Source organism: Adiantum capillus-veneris, chromosome 20, assembly GCF_014529385.1.
Source record: "Adiantum capillus-veneris isolate H3 chromosome 20, ASM1452938v2, whole genome shotgun sequence".
Classification (NCBI taxonomy): domain Eukaryota; kingdom Viridiplantae; phylum Streptophyta; class Polypodiopsida; order Polypodiales; family Pteridaceae; genus Adiantum; species Adiantum capillus-veneris.
The window spans coordinates 125,880,334-125,901,513 of NC_140950.1; the positions used below are offsets into that span (position 1 = coordinate 125,880,334).

General features: G+C 41.4%; 1 protein-coding gene across 1 annotated transcript; it reads right to left on the bottom strand.

The window, feature by feature from the left end:
* Positions 1-14,576: 14,576 nt before the first annotated feature.
* LOC147433208 (uncharacterized) lies at positions 14,577-18,898 on the bottom strand. The gene is made up of 3 exons (XM_086492047.1): positions 17,930-18,898; positions 17,735-17,836; positions 14,577-14,591 (listed from the first exon to the last, which is right to left on the bottom strand). Exons 1-3 carry the CDS (start codon positions 18,896-18,898, stop codon positions 14,577-14,579), a joined length of 1,086 nt encoding a protein of 361 aa, XP_086348173.1.
* Between the last annotated feature and the right edge of the window lie 2,282 nt (positions 18,899-21,180).

The window sequence follows — 21,180 nt, forward strand, 5'->3', positions numbered from 1 at the left end:
TTATGAGAAAAATCAAAAGCAAAAAGTAAAATTTTGATTTTCAAACATATTCGCAGTCCGAGACGATAACCCAAAATTGGTGCAGAATTTAGAGAAACTTTCTTCTGCAAAGTTATAGACCACATCGATTCCAATCCCCATCGTGGGTAGTTTCTTCTGCAAAGTTGTAGACCACATCGATTCCAGTATTTCACGCGGGTAGTTTTTGCAAAATCGTTTTCAATTAGCAGGAAAATCAAAAACAAAAAGCGGAAGTTGCTTTTCAGGTATGTACGCAGTCCGTGAACGATAACTCAAAATCAGTGCAGAATTTGAAAACACTTCCTTCTGCAAAGTTGTAGAGCACATCGATTCCAATCTCTCTCGTGGGTAGTTTCTGCAAAATCGTTTCTAATTAGCAGAAAAATCAAAAACAAAAAACGGAGGTTGCTTTTCAGGTATGTACGCAGTCCGCGAACGATAACTCAAAATCGGTGCAGAATTTGAAAAAACTTTCCTCTGCAAAGTTGTAGACCACATCGATTCCGGTCTTAGCGGTAGTTTCTGCAAAATCGTTTCCAATTAGCAGAAAAATCAAAAATAAAACGCGGAAGCTGTTTTTTATGTATGTACTCAGTCCGTGAACGATAACTCAAAATCGGTGCAGAATTTGAAAAAACTTCCTTCTGCAAAGTTGTAGACCACATCGATTCCGGTCTCTTGAATGAGTAGTTTCTGCAAAATCGTTTCCAATTAGCAAAAAAATCAAAAACAAAACGCGGAATCTGTTTTTCAGGTATGTACGCAGTCCGTGAATGATAACTCAAAATTGGTGCAGAATTTGAAGAAACTTCCTTCCAAAGTTGTAGACCACATTGATTCCAATCCCTCTCGCGGATAGTTTTTGCAAAATCGATTTTGATCAGGAGAAAAATCGAAAACAAAAACGTACTGCTCTAATACCATGTTGAGAGAGAAGGAGAGAACACAGAAGTAGAACCCCAAAGTGTGTAGAATACACACATGAGATGATGTATATATAGAGGGGACCTGGGTGCCATATATGCCATATATTGAGTAGCTTCACATATAAGCTCAACACTAACAACCTCACATTCTCTAGCCAGGCCTGATCCCCGCACACCTCGGTCTAGAGGTGCACGGAGATTAGGACCACAAGGTAATAATCTTGTCTTTATTGGTCAATGACTATATATTAAGGTTCTTTCATGCTGTGTGCACTTTTGAAGTCCGATTGCGTTTTTTCTACTATTAATTTGACGCTAGCTCTAACCTAACATACGCATTGTAACCTAGCGTCAAATTAATAGTAGAAAAAACATAACATAACCTTCGACAATGTGTATCGCAGCAGATCTGTGAGAGACGGTGAAGAGGAGAGCTTGAGATGTGGCGCAAGAATTAGTAGAAATGCATAGAGAAAGCCCGCGGTTTCCATTTTTGCAGGTATCGACGGTACAGCTTTCGGTATAGGCGTCGGAACAGCCAATGGATACACCGTCGGAATGCGCATTCGCGCTAGCGTCGAAACACCCGCGGAAGTAGGCGTCGGAATTTCGAAATTGAAAATTTTTCAAAGACCTTTGCTCCCTTCATAAATACACACACATATACCGACGCCTGCCAGTGACACGAGTAATGTGGCGTCGGAATTCAAGTGACCTCTTGTAGTGATGTATGTAGGCACTAAGTACGGGAGCATAGCACCCGAAGGTTAGACGCTTCCTCTTGAGTATAGTCATTTTTTAATCGTGGCATTGCGGTCATTGATCCACTCATGCATGTATTACCACAATGTACCTTTGGTTTTAGCACGATTGAGAGTGCAATGATATCTAAAGAGGTGCAGTTGACCTTTGGCACTACTAGCCTCTACTTAAGTCTACTAGTATATATATGTATCTACGTGTTTGTGTACTAATATACTTGTGTACATATTTATAGATGAGTGAGTAGGGTGGAAAGATTAATATTATATTGCTCTTTGTAATGTAGATGTCACACGAGAGATGAACTGGTGAGGAGCAGCCAGTTGGCTCTTCTTTTGGTTGGTTCACACCCTAGGTGGGCTCCCACCTACGGTGAGCCTTGAGGATGCTCTGCTAGCTAGATTTTCAAACGCCCACGATCAAAATTTTTCACAAAAATGATTGGAGGGCTACATAAAGACATTTCTAAGAAACAAGCAATCCAGTGTGCGGCGTGCAGCAGCCAACCAGGTTAGAGATCGAGACAGGAGTTACCGCGGTGGAAACATGAAAGATGTGGAGCGGGAGTGGGCAATTCAAGAGAAGAGAGATCAAGCTACGAGGAGCTCATCATACAGACAACAACGCAAGGCTCGCGCAAGACAAACTTCCACACACTATGGCTCAGGAGGCAAGGGAGTTTGGAAGGATAAATATGTAAGATTAATTGTATTACAATGTCGATCGGTGATTATAAAGATTGTAGTTGATGATTTGGTATTGTTATTGCTAACTTAGGAAAATATCTCTCTCTCTCTACCAACCAAAGAGATGGTCAAGTATTGGGAGCGACATACAGAATTTGATACTTAGCGATGGTTGTTCGAAAACAACCACATCTCTTGCGAGCAATTCGACGAGACAGTTGGACCACTACAAGCGATAAGTTTAAACAAGTAATTTTGTATCAATTGTTTTGAGCTATTGATAATTGTTTAATTTGGTTTGGGTTTATGTAGAGTCAAAGTGATCCAACATACGTGCCTCTGGACGACGAACGAGATAGAGGAGGATTAGATAGAAAAATATTTTGTCCAAACTTTCATAAAGTCCCATTGTGGCACAATGTATATACAACTATTTACTTTTTATTGTAACTTTTTTAAATAGTTGATCTTCTACATTTTTAATTGTCAAGATGAAGTAAATTCAATTTCAGTTCTTTGGTGTTTTTTATACTCTTCCAAAAAACAATTGATATTTCATTGTTTTATGCAAGTCAAAAATAAAGGTGCTCATTTGGGCCACCCAAAATTGGGTGGCCCAAATGAGCACCTTTACTTTTCAATTAGCGTGTAGAGGCAATAAGCGCGGTAATTTTGGGTGGCCCAAATGAGCACCTTTGCTTTTCAATTAGCGTGTAGAGGCAATAAGCGCGGTAATAAACGTGGTAATAGCTGCGAGTATATTGTCGCGACTATTAGCGCGCTTATTGCTGAGAAACCACTATTGCGTACATAGCCGCGATTATTGCCGCACCCCCAAATTTTTCTCTCTCCTTTTTCCTTTGTTTTTTGCGGCAATGTTAGCGGTTATAGACAACATCTCTTATAGTGCTTTTGTGGCTATAAGCAACTTATTTGTAGATTCTTGTTCTCATGGACCACAAAAAAACCTCATCAAACCCCTTCAGGGTTTTGTTCTCAAGGCATGTGGGGAGTTGAAAAAAAATAGAAATAAATTTTTCATGTAAAATTATTATTTTTTAAGGGCCATCTTTTAGGTACAATCAAACAAAAATCACTCAAAAGTTTTGATACCCCATGTTTAAAAAATTACATGGATATGTATAGAATGAGAATATATGCATACAATGTTTTTAGAAAAAAAAACTACTGACTTGATTTAGGCCTCAAATATGTGTATGTGGTTAAATTTAAAAGCTAGTTTTGTGGCTTCTTACTATTTTTAGAAAATTAAAATTTCTAATTTTACATTTTTTGGGATAAATTGGATAGTAGAATTTTCCTCAGTGTCATAGGATCCATTGGTATCCTATAATCATGGTTTCTTGAAAAATAAACAATCCTATGGCCAATTTTATAGAATGAGGTGCCAAGCCACTATTGTGGCTCAAGCCACTTAAGTGGTTGAAACATAACCTAGTTTTAAGCTCCTTTCCTTCTTCCAAGGGGACCTCGTGTGTAACGTGTAATGAGCATGTGCACAAGTACAGAGAGTTTGCTAGAGAAACCGTACAGAATCTTCGATACGACTCCTACGGAACGGGCATTGATTTTCGCGACATAACACCTACATCTAAGAGAGAGAGAGAAAGGATTATGCGTGAAGGTCCGACCAATCTAGATCCAAGGATGGAAGCAGAGGAGGGCTTACAGACAGAAGATGATGGCATGGAGGAGATGCTGGATGTCTTCTTCCAGACAAGCGAGGAGAACGCTAATGAAGCAGCACCAGAAGACGTGCGTCTATCTCTTGAAGACATGTTGAGAAAGTTGGCACGTCAACCAATCTATGAAGGCACCAAAATATATGTGCTTCGTACTTGTCTGTCGTTTTTGAATCTGTAGTCATTGTACGGATGGTCAGATCGAAGCGTCATTGCTTTGTTTAGGTACATAACTTACAAAAGAGATTTTCCGATTGCAACGGTGAATGTACTTAGGGAGCTTTTAATTTAATGTGGCTTAAACAGGTTGTTGCGGGAGCAACTACTCCCCGCTGGCAATAAAATGCCCCCCTCCATGCCAGATGCAAAGCGACTATTGACCTCAGTTGGCTTGGACTACAACAAGATTCATGCATTTCCAAATGATTGCATTCTTTTTTGCAATGAATTCGCAGATTGTCTGTCATATCCTAAGTGCGGAGCAATGCACTACAAACAAGATGCGGTTGGCGAGTCAGTGCCAGCTAAAGTGTTGAGCACTTTCCTAGTATTCGGAGGATAAAAATCATGTTTCGTTGTGGTTCCATTGCAAAGTTGATGCGGTGGCATTCTACGAATAGAGCCACTGACGCAACATTTAGGGTGCCCGCTGATTCAAAGGCTTGGAGGCACATTGAAGATACCTGGCCACATTTTAAGAGTGAACCACACAATTTACGTTTGGGCATGGCAATGGATGGAGCGAGTCCATTTGGCTTGAGAAGCTCGTCATGTAGCACTTGGCCTGTGTGCCTTGTCAATTACAACCTCCTGCCGTGGCTTGCCATCAAGAAGGGTCATTTGATATTAGGCTTGATTGTGCCTGGTAAGTTCAAGGAAAAAAACATGGATGTTTATCTAGCACCACTAGTTGACGAGCTCCACGAGTTATGGCATGGGATCGACATAGCAGATGCGGTTGAACCAGCAGGACAACAACATGAAAGGATCCATGGACTTCTTATGTTGACTATGCATGATTGGCCAGGATACGGTGAAGCTTCTAGTATGGTGGATGATTTTCAAAATTCTCGCTATTCTCAAGAACTTTGTGTAGTACTGAATCATGCTTTAATATATGCAAGGCTTACAACTTCGGGATACAATGCATGTCCAATTTGCGGGCCGTCTTTGCATGTGCGCTATCCTGCCTCAATTCGAAAGACAATTTATCAAGGACACCATCGTTATCTTCCATATGGCCATCACTTGCGTGAAGGTCACCTTGGTCACGTCTAATGTTTCCTATGCATGTACAAGAGTGGCGTCGCCGATGGGAGCAACATGAGGGGCAACCTGTTCCAGGAATGAAACGTTTGTCCATTATCCATACATTGCCGTACTGGGGTGATCTATTAATTAACCATTTTCTAGATCCAATGCATATATTCAAGAATGTGGGATAGCTCCTCTGGAAGACAATCATGGGAATGAAACATAATCAATCTTCACGAGATGATTTGCAGTCAGTTGGAAAGATGCCAATGATGTGGCGTTTCACCAATGCAGCGGGCCAAACAAAGCTTCCAAGAGCACCATGGGTATTGCTAAAAAGCGAGGAACGACAAGTCAAAAGGGTGATTTCAGAGTTCAGGACACCAACAGGATGCATGCAATGTCTCAAGACAGCATTCACCCGTGACGATCAACTGTCAGGACTGAAATCGCACGACTGGCATAAGTTCTTGCAATTTATTCTTCCAATTGCAATCAAGGGGTGTTTAACGGAGGAAGTGCGGTCCTGCATATACAAGATTTCAGAGCTAGTGCGGTGGATCGCTTCCAAGGAGATACGAGAGGAATCCATTGCAATCACAAGGGCTAACTCCATTGAGGCAGTTTGCATGTTTGAGAAGTATCTACCCACAAGCTGCCTAACTATCCAAATGTACTTGCTCATCCATGTAGTAGATGAGGTTGTAGTGGCAGGTACATTCCACGGCCATTGGATGTTCTTTCTAGAGCGGTTCATGAAAACACTTAAGGGTTTTGTTCGCCAAAAACAGCATCTAGAGGGGAGCATGGCAAAAGGATGGCTGGTGCAAGAGTCTCCTGTCTTGAAGACCGAATTTCTATCCGTTTTGTTCGCCAAAAAACGCATCTAGAGGGGAGCATGGCAAAAGGATGGTTGGTGCAAGAGTCTCCTGTCTTGAAGACCAAATTTCTATCCGTTTCTGACCCAGAAATGCCTCGACTATGGAGCGATGAGGAGGATGCAAGATGGTGGGAGAGGAGCCGCAAAGTCAAGGGGTGCCGAAGAAAATGGACGATGCCATGCGAGAAAAGATCATGAAGTTTTGTATACTAAATTCAGAGCCGGTGCAAAAATGGCTTGAAAGCTACGAAGAAGAGAAAGAGAGACGCAATAAGGAGCAACACAATTTCAGGCAAAGCCTAACGACTAGAGGCTTACCCTTGCTAGACTGTCTCGCTCCTCTATCTAAATTCCCTACAATGGCATGGTTGGACAAGACAGTGAGAGCAGCTCAACAGAGAGAACCCATATCTCCAGAAGAGGAAGAGCTGGCTATTGGATGTGACTGGAGGTATCATACATACATGGCACTGTGGTCGCATGGAAAGCATTTCAGAACACAACAAATTGACAGCAGAAGAAACATGTTTGACAGTGGGGTAATGGTTAGTTTCATGCAAAAGATCAGGGCTAGTGCCCGAGACACGAATGAGAGCACTAGCAACCTATATTACTATGGTCTGGTGTCAAAAATCTTGAAAGTCAGCTTGAGAGGGTTTGAGATGTTTTTGTTAGATGTGAAGTGGTTCAAGGTGATTTCTTCTGGTCACGATGCAACGGTACGCAGAGATGGAAACAAGCTTGTGCATATAGATTCTACAAAGGTTTGGACAGATGTGAGCGACACGTTTTTCTCCCCAAACATTGCGAGCAAGTGGTCTTTGTACCGAACCCTCGAGAGAGACAATGGTGGTTTGTGGTTCAGGTTGCTCCAAGAAATAAACAAGTATTTGAAGGGCAAGAGCTCCTGGAGTAAAGTCGGCCAGACGACGTAGATACTACTGTGACATTAGATGAGATGGACGAAGGTATGGTAGAGGAAGTTGACAGATATACGAGGGATGACACAGACGAGGCAGATATGACACTTGTAGATGAAGATGCAATGGATAAAGACAATCCGCCAGAACAAGTTGGGACAGAGTTATGTCTGCAGTTAGAGATAGACGATGATACGATGCAAGATCTTATCGATGATGCCTCACTATTGGAGGCCTGTAAGTGTTTGTGAGAAGACGTTGATTTAAAATTGAGCTCTTTCTTAATTTAAACAAAGGTGTTCAGACGCTTTCTTTTACTTTCTTTATGCAGGACTTTAGTATGGCAGACCGGTCGCTAGATCCCACTTCTATGAGTGCGGATGCATTTATGGGCTTCATCACACGGATGACGCCCACTCAGATGGCAGATGCGTCTCAGTATTGGATAGCCAGAGGTACGGGTGCCACGCCTCCCGGATTCACACCCGAGGGTCCGACACCTATGGGGGGGACGCCTATGGGTACGACGCTTGCGAGGTCTCCCATCAATGCTGCTTCCACACCTAGGGGTACGACAGAGGCAAGTACCTCCGCATCTCCGCAGCACATGCACACTCGCCGATCTCGACGATCGTGAGGTGGAGGTGGTGGTTGCTGTGGAGGAGGGTCCATAGATGCTTCGACCCCTCCTCCCTCACGACCCCCGTCCTATCCAGGCACACCTCTCGACACACCTCTTAGCACACCTCGAACACCTTGGGACACACGATCCTAGTGCCTCCAAGGTCTATACTGTACGGGCAAATGGACAGGTTGACATGGATAATGTCGGGATTGAGATTCGCCAGCTCGCGGAGCTGCAATTTTCTACCACCATCATGACGCCTTGGCGTGATCAGGATCGCAGCAAAATCAATTATATAGTGGAGACCATCATGAGAGAGTATCAGCGTGCTCTGGGTTCATATGAGCTTCCGAGGAAGTGGATCATGAATGTTGCATGGGACACCGTGAAACATCATCGAGATGCAGCTCGTCAGGCTTTCAGGCAGGGCTCGTTGAAGCATTCGGGCATCTCACATGAGTCGTGGCAATAGCTCAGGGAGGATGAGCAGACAGCGGACACGAGGTTCAGAAAGCAGCGTCTTGCCGCAGAGGTACGTAGGACGACCAGGGGTACATCTCATCTTGGCAGCAGAGGCTTCGACACCTTTCGCTATGAGTTTATGAGTTTCCAATCCAATCCTAGCTATGGCGTTTTTTTTCAAGAGTGATGAATCATGTATTCTTAATTACTTTGGTTTTTGTATAAACATAGAATCTTGCAATGCATCGAGCCCCGACACGCTAGGAGGAGACAAATGGATATCAGAGAGGTATTTATGAAGTATTGAATGATCTTGTTGCCACCGCAGGAGAGCCTGTAGACTGGGAGGCCTTAGTGTCTCGCTGATCAATTGAGGTGAGACGTTTGATCGAGATAAATAATATGTGTGAGTTGATTTAATTAATTCAGTATATGTGAAGTAATATCATACTAATTTTGTGACTTGTCCCTTTATGTGCAGGTTGTGACACGCGAGTCATCAGTGGATTTCTATATATGTTTTGTGAGACACAGACACATCTCTGTGTTTCTTTCTTATATAGACATGGTTATGGTTATTGTTTATTGTTTATGGACGTTATGATTATGGTTATTGTTTTGTTTATGGTTATGTTTAACTTTATGGTTATGGTTATGGTTATTGTTCTGTTTATGGTTATGGTTATCATTATGGTTTTGATCAATATGGTTATGGTTTTGCACAAAGTTCCTTTCATTTCTTCCATCAAGTTGTGCCTTAAATCTCATGTGAGATCCTACATGGATATCATGTACATATGGTTTTTTTTGAGAAGTTTATGTTAAAACGAAGGGAACTCTGTCGAAATTTCTGTGAGAGCACGGTTGATTTTGGTGCTGCTCGCTTTCTTGGGCAGAGGGCAGGCAGTCTGGCTGTAGCTGTGTCCATATTTTCATTGGGCACAGGCCAGGCTGCCTCTCCTCTGCCCAATTTTTTTTTTCTGATATGGTCCTCGAAATACGTCCTTACAAGCGTCGAAATACACGTCAAAAATAGTGCCTTTCGATGCAGATATCGACGCGTATTTTTACGGTTTCACAGGGACGAAGATTTCGACGGCTCGCGTCGAAATCTGCGTCGAAGGCACCTGTTTTTATTGTAGTGCTACCATGTTTTGGTAATTTATTTGTCAACCTAAAAGAAGTTTTTTATACCTTGCTTCTACCATAGGTTGGTTATGAGGGAAAGAAAACATTGGATTTTTCTCTATGTCAAAATACAATGTCCATGGAGAGAATTCTGGTAAGTTCTAAGTCATAAATTCTAGTAAAATTTCAAGCTGTTTTGCCAGAAAAATCATAAAATTCTTATATCTTTTTATAGAGATGGCCTTTTTTATGTTTATAAAAGCTAAGTGTTAGAACTTAGTGTTACAAAACAATGGAGTACACTTCAAAGACAAGTTTTCAAGTCACACGCAAGTTATAGTCATAGTTTCATACTTGGGCACGTATTGAATAAGAGCATAATTTTGGTCTTCCAGAGGTTCCCTCATGAAATTGGTACTATTCTAGTGCAATTTGACAACTATAAATGACTTTATATGTTTAAACCAAGAAACTACGTAATTTTTGGGCTCCCTAGCTCAGTTAAATCTCGTTGCTAGAACACTATCTTGATTTTTTTATCGTGATAAAACTCTTGAAAATCTGGAGTTCTCTATAATAACATTGAAATGAAGGCTTTAGGCACCCCAATTGTGTATGCACCACGTACTTTGATAATTTGGTTGATGTACATATAAAGTTTGATATTATTTAAGGTTTTGAATGATTATGTCTCAAGAATGAAAATATCAAAGTTTTCTCTTATGCAGTTTTGAATATTTAAAAATGATCCAATAATTGTTGCATACCAAAGCCCTTCTACTTGCCACCTTGAATCCTCAATGGAAAGGACAAGCAATGTATCACTTCCTAAACCTCACAAATACGTCATAAACAAATTTTTCTTTGTATACAACGATACGCTTGAAATGGCAATATGAAACACATGGATCTTTTCACTATTTTATATACTCCAAAGTCAAAATTTTCCAAATGAAACTTTGAATTATTTATAGCAAAATTGTGGAAAAGTTACATAAAATTTTCTACAAGGTCGCTTCATTTTTTCTTGAGCTTATAAAATCAATTTCTTCAAAGTATTAATCGAAGTCTTATGAGGGTCAACTTTATGAGTATAGTTCTTGATCATGGTAGATTCTAAAATGCAAGGTTATATTTTTAAAAGACCCTCTAGCTAGCATATTTAAGCACATCAAGAGGGTTTTCTTAAATGAATCGTCTAATGCAAGTAGCATTTAATTTAAATTTGTAAAAAAACGACATTGAAGTGTCCTGTTTTGGTACCAAACTAGTGTTAAGAGATGATAGAAAATATATTTGCAAGTTATTGTGCTTGGCTAAAATGTTTTGAAGTTTTAATTGAAAGAGAGAGAGAGAGAGAGAGAGAGAGAGAGAGACAGAGAGAGAGAGAGAGTTCCCTTTCGTGAAGCTCCTCTTCACCGGAGTGAATCTCCTCTTCACAAAGAGGTATTTCCCGTTGCTTTGACTGGTGATGCTTTGCCTTGGAATGAGAACCTTTGACACTTTTCTTTGAGCTTTGGTAGCAAGCTCTTGATAGCTTTGAATGTTTGCTTGACAAAAGGCTTTCTTCGACTTCTTGTTGGATGACAGCCTTTGAAGTCTTTGTTGTAGTCCTTTTGAGTGGCCTCAATGTTTAAGATAATACCTGGTGTACGTGGGATCAGGCCCTTAAAAGATCTCGAAAGCGGGATTGAGTTCCTCTGTCTCGGTGCAAGAGGGCCCATGGGATCACCCCCCCTTGGGGTTTTCCTTTCAGCGCCGTAGTGTTTCCTACTTAGGAGGTTTGGGTAGTGCGAGCTTGGCAAGTAACGATAGGCGGTGGGTAAGGGGGCCCCTTAGGAGCAGACCCGAAGTGCTTTTGGAGGGCAATTTACCACCATTAGTGAGGTCCGTGGACAATTCAGAATGGATAAAAAATAATTTGCAACCCGGTCAAACATTGTCGACATCACAATGAGCACGACCTGGACAATCGAAGGAGACATAATGAAACCGATTAAGGCCATGGCTAGTGGCGGACCCAAAAAGAAGAATGAAATGCACTTGACTATTGGCTTGGAGTCCTCTCAGTGGGTGCCCAAAGTTTTGTGTGTGGCCCCTCAAAAATGTTCAAACCCCCTAAGAATAGGGTTGTTCCCACCACATGTGGGGCCAGCTTTTGGGGAGATTTGAACCTTTTTGAAGACTTCTATCCCACAAGGGGATGGTGAGCATTGAATGCTCCTTTAGGAACACAAACACATTACCTTTGAGGCTTGGATCTTTAGGAAAAACAAGAGAACGGAGCTTTGCAAGTTTGAATTTTGTTCAAAGCATTAATTGACAAAGTCTAGCTCAAAATTCGTGTGGATGGGCATGATTGAAAGCTCTCGAGATGGGCTACACACACACACACTAAATGCGAATGCCGATTTTACTAAAATAAGGAGTAGCTATTGAATGAAAATGTGAGTTCCTAATGGCAAATTAATGAACTTTAATACTAAATAAGCTTTGAATTAGCCAGTGAGTAGTGACCCAAGAGTCTTTAACTCAAGAACATGCTCATGCTAGACAATGGAATACTAATTAGGCATGCAATATGCAATAGAAAAGAAAACCTAATGGATCTAGCTAATGGTGATTAAGGAATGCTAATTGTACTAACCTGCAAATGCATACCTGAAAGTTGATACCACTTTTGATGGGAATAAGGTTGTGCTCGCTAGGGTGGATGAAACATAAACATCGTGCACACAATTGAGTGTGTGTTGGCTAGATTATCACTCAAGAAAATTAGGTTCCAAGATCAATTAACTTGGGCTCATAGACACGATCTTGAGTATTTTGCTAAGCATCACAAGCTCAGTATAAGAAAGGGAGATGTAATGCAAAATAGACTTGTTTTATTCATTCATGAAATGAGCTTTATCATCGCTACAACCTTGCACCACATGTGGGATAAATCCACCTTTCCTCTCCTTGACTCATACTCTAGTACTCTAGGAAAATCTCACACCTTTACATAACTAAACCCTCCTATAGCTTTTTTCCCAATGACTCGGCCCAATTTGCCTCCTAACGCTTCCAGCCAAGGGTAGTATTCTACTGGATAATCCACAAAATCTACCCACAGGGGCATTTTGGAGGGCTTATCCCCTTTATATATTTTTTTTAACCACAACTAAACAGAGACAAGGGGGTATTATTGATAATCCAGTGAGTGTTCCCTCTCACTTGAAGAGCCATTATAGCCTTATTAAAGAAGAACAGATAGTAGTTGCTTGGTAGGTATTGCACTTAACTAACTCTCCAATTTTGATTAATCCAATTTTTGAGAGTTTCCAATGAAGGTCGAGGACCATGGCAGAGCCATATGAGGACTTTTTTTTGAAGTTGTTGCTTCCAAGCTTCCAAAGTGTCAAAGGGAATAATTAAATCTTCAATTAAGCTATTGTCCCCCCCACGCCTTCTACAATTCTAGGATCCCGTCCCCTAGGAGTGCTTGGGTCATTATAAGATAGGGGCAAGGTAGTATGATTAACAGGATTTCTAAAGTCAATTCTAGGGTCACTAAACTCATTACCATTCTCTTTGGCATTGAGGGCATCATTTGCCCCTTGATGAGTAGGAACATTTTCCATACTTTGCGACACATTTGATGAGTAGGAACATTTGCCATACTTTGCGACACATTTGAAATGGTGAAGATATGGAGTGAGTTACCTAGGATATTGGCTCTCATAAATTCCAAATTTTTCCAAGAATGCATGGATACCATGTTCTTCCCGGGGCCGAAGTGTACAAATCCTATTGCACTGCCCTTGTTCGTGTTGACAATTTGGGCAAAGGTGGGAGATGTCACAACTTTGGGCTGAATGCCAATATTTTGGTTTCCATTTTGCACAATTTTGGGTTGCAAAATTGATGTTGAGAATGCTTGGGATGCTTGCGTAGGTGCAAGATAATGTTGCTCGATCATAGAGAAGGAGGTAGGGTTAGGCTGCTGAAGGTTGGAGACCAGTCCGAGCAGATTAATGGGCTATTTATGGGCTCAAGGTAAGCTCAAAAAAGGTTCTGATCCGTTCATGGCTAGTGGTCTAGGGGAAGAAAGCTGGAAAAGTAGATGGGCTTGTGTAAGCCCATCACACAGTACATGGTGAAGAGACATACCCCCTAAGTGGGGGTGACAGAGGATGCCACTCAAGCCTTTATTACTAATTAACCCCAAAATGAAGCTCGAGTTTGACTTTTCTCTGGGAGAATAGGTTGGAATCATACGGTGCATTGGGGAGCTTGACAAGCAAGCTCTCTATACCAAAAGAGTTTTAAGTATGCCCTTAATTTCCTTTTCTTTTCTAAAAGTTAGTTATTCGCCCATCTTTTCAAATTTTAATAGTAATTTCCAACCTTGGGCACCCAAAAAATACCAATTTCTTGAAGGTCTCTAAATTCATATATATACATATTTATTTATTTAATTTGGGTGAGGAAGCCCTCCAGGGATTTCATTGATGTGATCACGATCGTGTGGTTACGTTAATAGCTCTAGTAATTACACAAGAAAAGCACATGATCATGTTAATTGTTAACGTGACCTTGATGATGACCTGCAAAAACCAATAGAGTTGGTTAGCCCGCCGGGTAAAAGCATATTCGCTTAGGGCCCTCGGACTTTTTTAATTTCTCGACGGGCCCGCTGAGAAAAAGATATTGCCCGACGGGCTCGCGGAGAGATTAAAAAAGCATGACGGCCGTAATTATATAAAGTAAACCTTGTGCTTACCGTGGTGCTTTGACTAGGCAATCCTTGGGAGTATCCAAGCGCCAGGAACAATCATCTCCTTGTGAATTGATGTCACAGGAACAGAATAATAGAGATAGGCAGCAAAAGATAGAGAAACAGATCTTTGTATTGATGGATTTTTGTAGAGTTTTGATACAATAGAAGAGCAATAAAATATAGGGGCGCACTCCGTTCTACGGAGCTTGAACCTCCCGACCACCCTCGAGCTTCAGTCCGCTTGCATGCAGCGTCTCACTCGCAGTCGAACTCGCACTCACAATCACACTCGCACTCGCACTCACACTCGCGCTCGCACTCCTAGAAGATGAGATCTGTGAATGATCCCCAAACGCACCATCCATCGTGCTTTTATCCTTCTTTTTCCTCGAAAAGCCTGCGACTTCTCAAAATAGTCGTTTTTTAATCGTTCAGTCAACTCTATTTTCACACCAAGTATACCTGCGAGAATAAGATAAGAACGTGATCGCTAAGCGATCCGTGAAGGTTAGATTTTTATCATGACACTTTGCACAGATCCTGTTTCACACATTGATTTCTGCATCGCCGACAAAATATCCAAAAGAACATACTCGTGCAACCAATTCAACATGATAATCAAAGTAAACAAACATAATTATGTACCTTCATAATCTCAATTGCAAAAGTCTACCATAAAGAAACAAATCCACTTCTTGGTTGATAGCAGGGAGAGCTGTATGATGTTGTATGTCTGCCTATCCCTCTGTATACTACACTGCTGCTGCCTTTTGTTTGTTTTCATCATAACTTTTACAAACGAACTCAGAACAAAGCAATCCACGTACTCAAAACGAAGGGAATAGGTCTCATCTACAAGACTAAGCAAACAGAATTGCGAAAAACGTCTTTCTTTGGCTGAAAACGCAACTTTTAGGTCGCGACTCATAAAAGCTCTATTTTTGGGTCTCCACTACTTTTTCAACTTATTTTAAGCCTACCCATGCATTTTAAGGTAAAACACATGAATATAAAATACTCATATTACTAAAAATCTCAATTTTATTGTTCATAGACAGGCTATCTATTATTCATTAATCTTTATCAAATACGCCTTTAGTGTATTATTTAAAAAAGAATATATGTTCTCTCTTAATATCTCAAACTCATTCATATAAGCTCTATTCAATAGACTATTCAACAATCTTTCAAATCGTGCTAAACGAAAGATATGCCCTACTACATTCTTTTCGACTTTAAGACTTCAAAGATTAGTCCGATTACATTCTCCCCTTATCAAAATTAACTATGTCCTCAGAGTTGGTCGAAAGAGAGGAAAATTATCATTGCAAAACACTAAGATCAACCCATGATGCATCCTCTACTGGATAGTTCTGCCACTTAACCAAAACTTCCACAATGTCTCTATTTCTCAGATGTTTAACACACCTATCTAGCACTAAGTCTGGTTTTACAGTCAATGTTTCGTCATCTTTCAACTTAGAGTTGTCTTGTAAAACATGATGCACATTAGGAACATAATTTGTCAATAAGTCACATGAAATACAGGATGCACTTTAACATGAGAAGGTAATTTCAATTTGTAAACTAATGAACCAATGCACTACAAAATTTTAAACGGCCCAACAAATCGTGGAGACAATCTTCTATCCTTTTCAAGAATCAAATGAGACTTCTCAGGAATAACCGTTAAGAAAACCATATCACCAGTTTCATACTCCACAAGACCATACAACTTATGTCTCTTTTGAGCTTCTCTAATATTCCCACTGATTTTGGCCAACTCGCTATCCATTTTCTGAAGAATCTCACATGACAGTTCTACCTTATTCCTCGAGTTAAGAAAATTAATAGGTGTGGGACAGCTATAGCCATACATTGCCTCAAACGGAGTCATCCTTATAGATGAATGATATGAACTTTTATATGCAAATTCAACCAAAGGCAGATATTCATTCCAATTAGATTGGTTTTCATTGACATACATTCATAAAATATCTTCTAAAATACGATTCAGTCTCTCCGTTTTCCCATCAGTTTGAGGATGAAAAGCAATAGACATGCATAACTAGATACCTATAGAGTCAAAAGTCGCTCTCTAGAAATGAGAAGTGAACTTAGAATCTCTGTCAGACACTATACTCTTGGGCATGCTATGTAAATGAAATATCTCTTTCACAAACAAGCGTGCAATGGTCAATGCAGTATCAATTATTTTTACAGGAAACAAGTGAGCTTGTTTTGTGAGTCTATCTACCACCACAAAGATCGAATCATACCCTCCATGAGTAGTAGGAAGTCTAATGATAAAGTCTATGGATATAGACTCCCACTTGTGTAAAGGAATGTCTAAGGGTTGAAGGTAACCAGGAATCCTCTTATGTTCAATCTTAACTTGTTGACATTGAAAGCAGTCACACACAGAATTCTTAACATCCAATTTCATACACGGCTAAAAGAATAAACTTTTAATCTTTTCATATGTCTTATTCAATCTAGGAGGACCAAAAAAAGGTGAATTATGACACTCATGCAGAATTTGACTCTTAAAAGCAGAATTTGCAGGAATACACAAGCGGTCATAATAATACAAATTTCCCTTATACAAGTGATATCTGTTCTCATACATCTCACCAATATTTTCACGCAAGAATTTCAAAATAGGCATATAAAAAGAATCATTTTCAACTTCAGCATGTATATCATCAATCAAATTAGACCACACAACAGTCAACAAATTACACATAGACCTACGACTCAATGCATCTACAAATTTCTTTTCTTTTCCACACAAATACTTCAAATCAAAGTCATCCTCACACTACAAGAGGTTGTGTGCTCTTGTGACGCTGTTAGCGACTGAAATACACTGGGTTTTTATAACCCCCGGCGTCGCTAAAACCGTCGCTACGAGAGCGTCGCTATATGCGTCGCTATATGCGTCGCTATATGCGTCGCTATAGGCGTCGCTATATGCGTCGCTATACAGCGACGCTCATAGCGACGGTTATAGCGACGTTTACACAGAAGACTATAGCGACGCTCATAGCGACGCTACAGAGCCATAAATAGCAACGCTTATAGCGACGCCCAAGAGAATTTTTTTTTGGTGGGTGGCAGGGCATTGAATGCCCTGCCACCCATCAACCATATTGTACTTGATTCACTTTTTAAAAAAAGTGCAAGGGTAGATAATAGACCCAAAATAGTCACCCACAAGACGCATTGTTTGCAAAATTGACAATTGTACACATCATAGGCAAAATGAATTGATTGGCAAATGTAATAATGACAATTGTACAACATCATAGGCATAAAGAATTGATTGGCAAAAGGAACTGCGGTGACAAATGTAATAATATACATGGTTCAAAAAGACGTATAAAATCCGTCTCATGATACATAAGCTCTGAGAAACCCTAAACTAATGCTATCTAGCTACGGCTAAACTGACGTCGTCTAGTCAGACGTCTCATCGCGTCCAAGCGGCGTATCTGTCGGATTTTGCAAAAAAAGACAATAAGACAGCTTTCAGTAAGTATAAACATATAACGACATTTATAAAACAATACAAAAAATAAAAAAGAGTAAACCCTAATACTAACCATGCCGCCGCGAGAACTGAGAATGTCCATCAGGGCGTTTAAGCCCTTCCTGCTTGCGTACTCGCGCTCGTACGGTGTGGGATCACGTCCTGTCATCGACCACTGTCAAAACATACAAAGATTTCATTATGTTAGAATTAAAAAACTCATAAACCCTAAACTATCGAACATAAAAAGCAATGTGAAAACACTTACAAAATTGGCCTCAAATGATGCCCATCCACCGCTCCCCAAGTGGTGCGAGATCCCTGCCTCTACTCGCGCTCTGGCTGCGTCCTTTTGTTGCTTCCACTTGTCGGGATTCTCGCGCGCTGCTTTCTTCGCATTCTTCCAATCTTCTTTGGCCAGCCAATCTGGCCTGTTCCACCCATACTTGATTGCTTTTTGCACTTCGGAACGCTTGTGTTTGCAGTATTCGCGCATTCGAATCTTCATCAGGTCTTCATTGAAGCGCTGATCCCGTGTTGGAACGGGAAACTCATCATGAAGTATGCTGATGACTCTGTTTTTTAAATCACTTGGTACTTCACTCCATTTGTTTAGTATGTAGTGTCTAAACAGCTGAGAGCAAAGACCACGCATGCGCGAGATCACCTTCTTGCCGTCATCATCCATGATGATGCCGCCACTGATGTCGACGGAGTAAGGCAAGCCCTCTGGCCGGTGACGCATGAACCTAGGTGTCCCGGCAGGGGTCTCTAGCGGCGTGTCGATGGGGGTACGGACGTCAGGTGTCTCCACCGGCGTCTGGGCCCCGAAGCAAGGAGTGTCGAGTGGGGTGGCTCCTAGCGGAGTAGGTAGAGGTGTGTAGCTTCTAGGAACAGTCAGCCGTGCAAAACTTGCCGTAGATGGCGATGCTGTGGCTGGTGTGGGGGCGGGCAAAGAAGGGGAGGGTAAAGAGCCTCGTCGAACACGAGGCGGTGTGGAGGCATCGGTGGCGGAATCCCCACAACAACCGCCACCGCCACCACTAGAGCGCCGGTGTCTAGACGAGTGTGAAGCTCGTCTCGTCGACGCCGAAGCTTCGGAGCGCGCCAAATGCTCCGAAAGAGAGGTAGATGCGGATGGAATAGGAACACGCGATGATGCGCCAAAGCGATGACGCTCCACGTACCACTGTCTCTGCTGCGGTGACAAAGAAGAAAGAAACTCCTCATCATCCATACCTGCATTAAACACATGAATATTTAAACTTAATATTGAATGAATAGAGTAGACAATGACGCAAAGACCATTAAATACAATGACGTAATGACGCATATAAATACAATGACGCAATGAATCGAGTGATAGAAGAGGCAAGTCGAAAACTCAGAATTTTGAATCAAAAGATGTGAGTGCGAGTAGAAAAGAGCGTTATACACCATGGAAGGTACTTAGAGAGCCAGAGCTTTTACAACACGGAGAAAAAATGTTCAAATACAATATTTGTGGCTTTAAGAGATCTCTCTCTCATCCTCGCATAACTCAGCATAACTTCCTATATCTATATAGAGCTCTTCGTTTAAAAACATATCCTCTGTTTCATTTTGTAGCTCCTCTGCATGCACCCCATATAGAGTAGTAGCATCTTGATGCTCGTCTGGCACCACCGCAGCGGCTTCTGATTGAGCATCTTCTCTGATCTCCTCCATTGATGTCGTTGTGATTGGCACATGGTAGCCTTCATACGTCCTTGCACTACGAGGGGCTACCTCTATGACGTACCACCAATTTGATGTAGACTTTGTAGGATGAAATATTACCTGCCAGAGCCACATAACTTACATGAGAGATTTCAAGCACATAACTTGTAAAAGGGGGATGTTAACTATTTACATACTTACTTGTTCACAATGCTCGGGTAGTACGAAAGTGTCTCTTAGGTCAGTCCATTTCTTAGTAGAATCCACCTCAAGAAAACCAGACTCTCCTCTACGCACAGTAGCGTTGCGACCCTCCATGATTATCTTGAACCACTGCACGTCGAACAAGTCGACAAAAAATCCTTTGTAATCGATCCTCAAAATCTCTTGCAGCGTGCCGAAGTAAGTGAGTTCCGCCACCACAGGATCTGCATCAGAGGAACGTCGTCGACTAGACTGTTCAAATTTTGTCATGATTCCACAATCTTGAGTAAAACGCTTTTTGTCGATTCGTTCCACCCTAAAATGTCGACCTTTACACCATGCTGCTGTGTATGACTTATACTACAACGAACAAAGATTATGAGTGGCCGTTCAAACGTTTATAAATAAAGTCCCTTGCTAGTCGTACATTGCAAACTTACCTTGGTCGCGCAACCCCGAGAGTACTCCCACTCTTCTTCAGTCACTTTGTCACCGCATTGTTGTGCGCTTTTCAATTGGTTGTGCAACCATCTTAAGCTCATGAAGGTTGGTAGGCTCTCCAGAACCGCTGGATAGTGCATCGGTGATCGTCTTCCCCGTCTCCACTCGATTCGTGCCCTTTGTCGCTCTTGCTTTGCATCCTCATATTGTGAAATCCACTTTTGCATCACTGGATTGTGAAGCATGCAAAATCGGTTGATTTTAGCCTCTAGATCTTCCGTCATCTTCTTCTCAACACCGAGATTCCACATGACAATCCCAGATATACGCTCATCATCTATGGTTCGCCATAGCGTGTCCCGGGATTTATCAAATCCGTCTAGCCACTCTCCAATGTACACTAGGGACTCTGATACCAACCAACCTTCTGCCATGCTACACTCCGGATGTGCCTTTTGACGCACATATCCCTTAAGCGTTTTCATGAAACGCTCTAAGAAGAACATCCATCTGGAATGAACTGCGCCAGCTATTTCCACCTCATCAAGTATGTGAACAAGAAGATGCACCTGAATGGTTAGCATTGTAGTAGGAAAATGTTTCTCAAACATGCACACAAGCTCCGCAGCATTTAGTTTGGCGAATGGTATGGAGTCTACATTGATCTCCTTTTGTGAGATCCATTGCACCAGCTTTGCAAGTTTGTAGATTGTGTTACGGATGTCGAGAGACAAACATCCCTTAATGGCAACCGGTAAAATAAACTGTAAAGTATGTGCAGCAATGATATTAAAGTCCACATTTTATGCAATGATATTAAAGTCCAGTATGAACGTACCTGACACATTTTATGCCAATCGTGTGACTTCAAACCGGTAAGCTTTCCTTCTTTAGTAAAACAAGTTCGGAGCGAGTGCATTACGCCAGTGGGGGTCCGCAAAGATCGAATGGTCTCTTTTACTTTGCGTTTTTGGGCTCCTGTGAAAATCCATGGTGCTTTAGGGAGTTTTATCGATCCATCAGACGCTGTTTGCGGCCAATATTGCTCCATACGATCCACATTTCTAAGGTCAACTCTGGCTCCCAAAGTATCTTTCTTGCCGGTCAAATGGTCCCATAGTAGATTACCCACATTCTTGAATATGTGCATTGGATCGAGCAAGTGATTGATCATGA

What these genes read in the sequence shown, in the direction of transcription:
- LOC147433208 (XM_086492047.1), bottom strand. Translation starts at nt 18,898, where the DNA reads ATGGATGATGAGGAGTTTCTTTCTTCTTTGTCACCGCAGCAGAGACAG. An exon ending in CATCATTTGAGGCCAATTTT is followed by an intron (nt 17,837 to 17,929) that starts GTAAGTGTTTTC and finishes ATGTTTTGACAG; the next exon opens with TGGTCGATGACAGGACGTGA.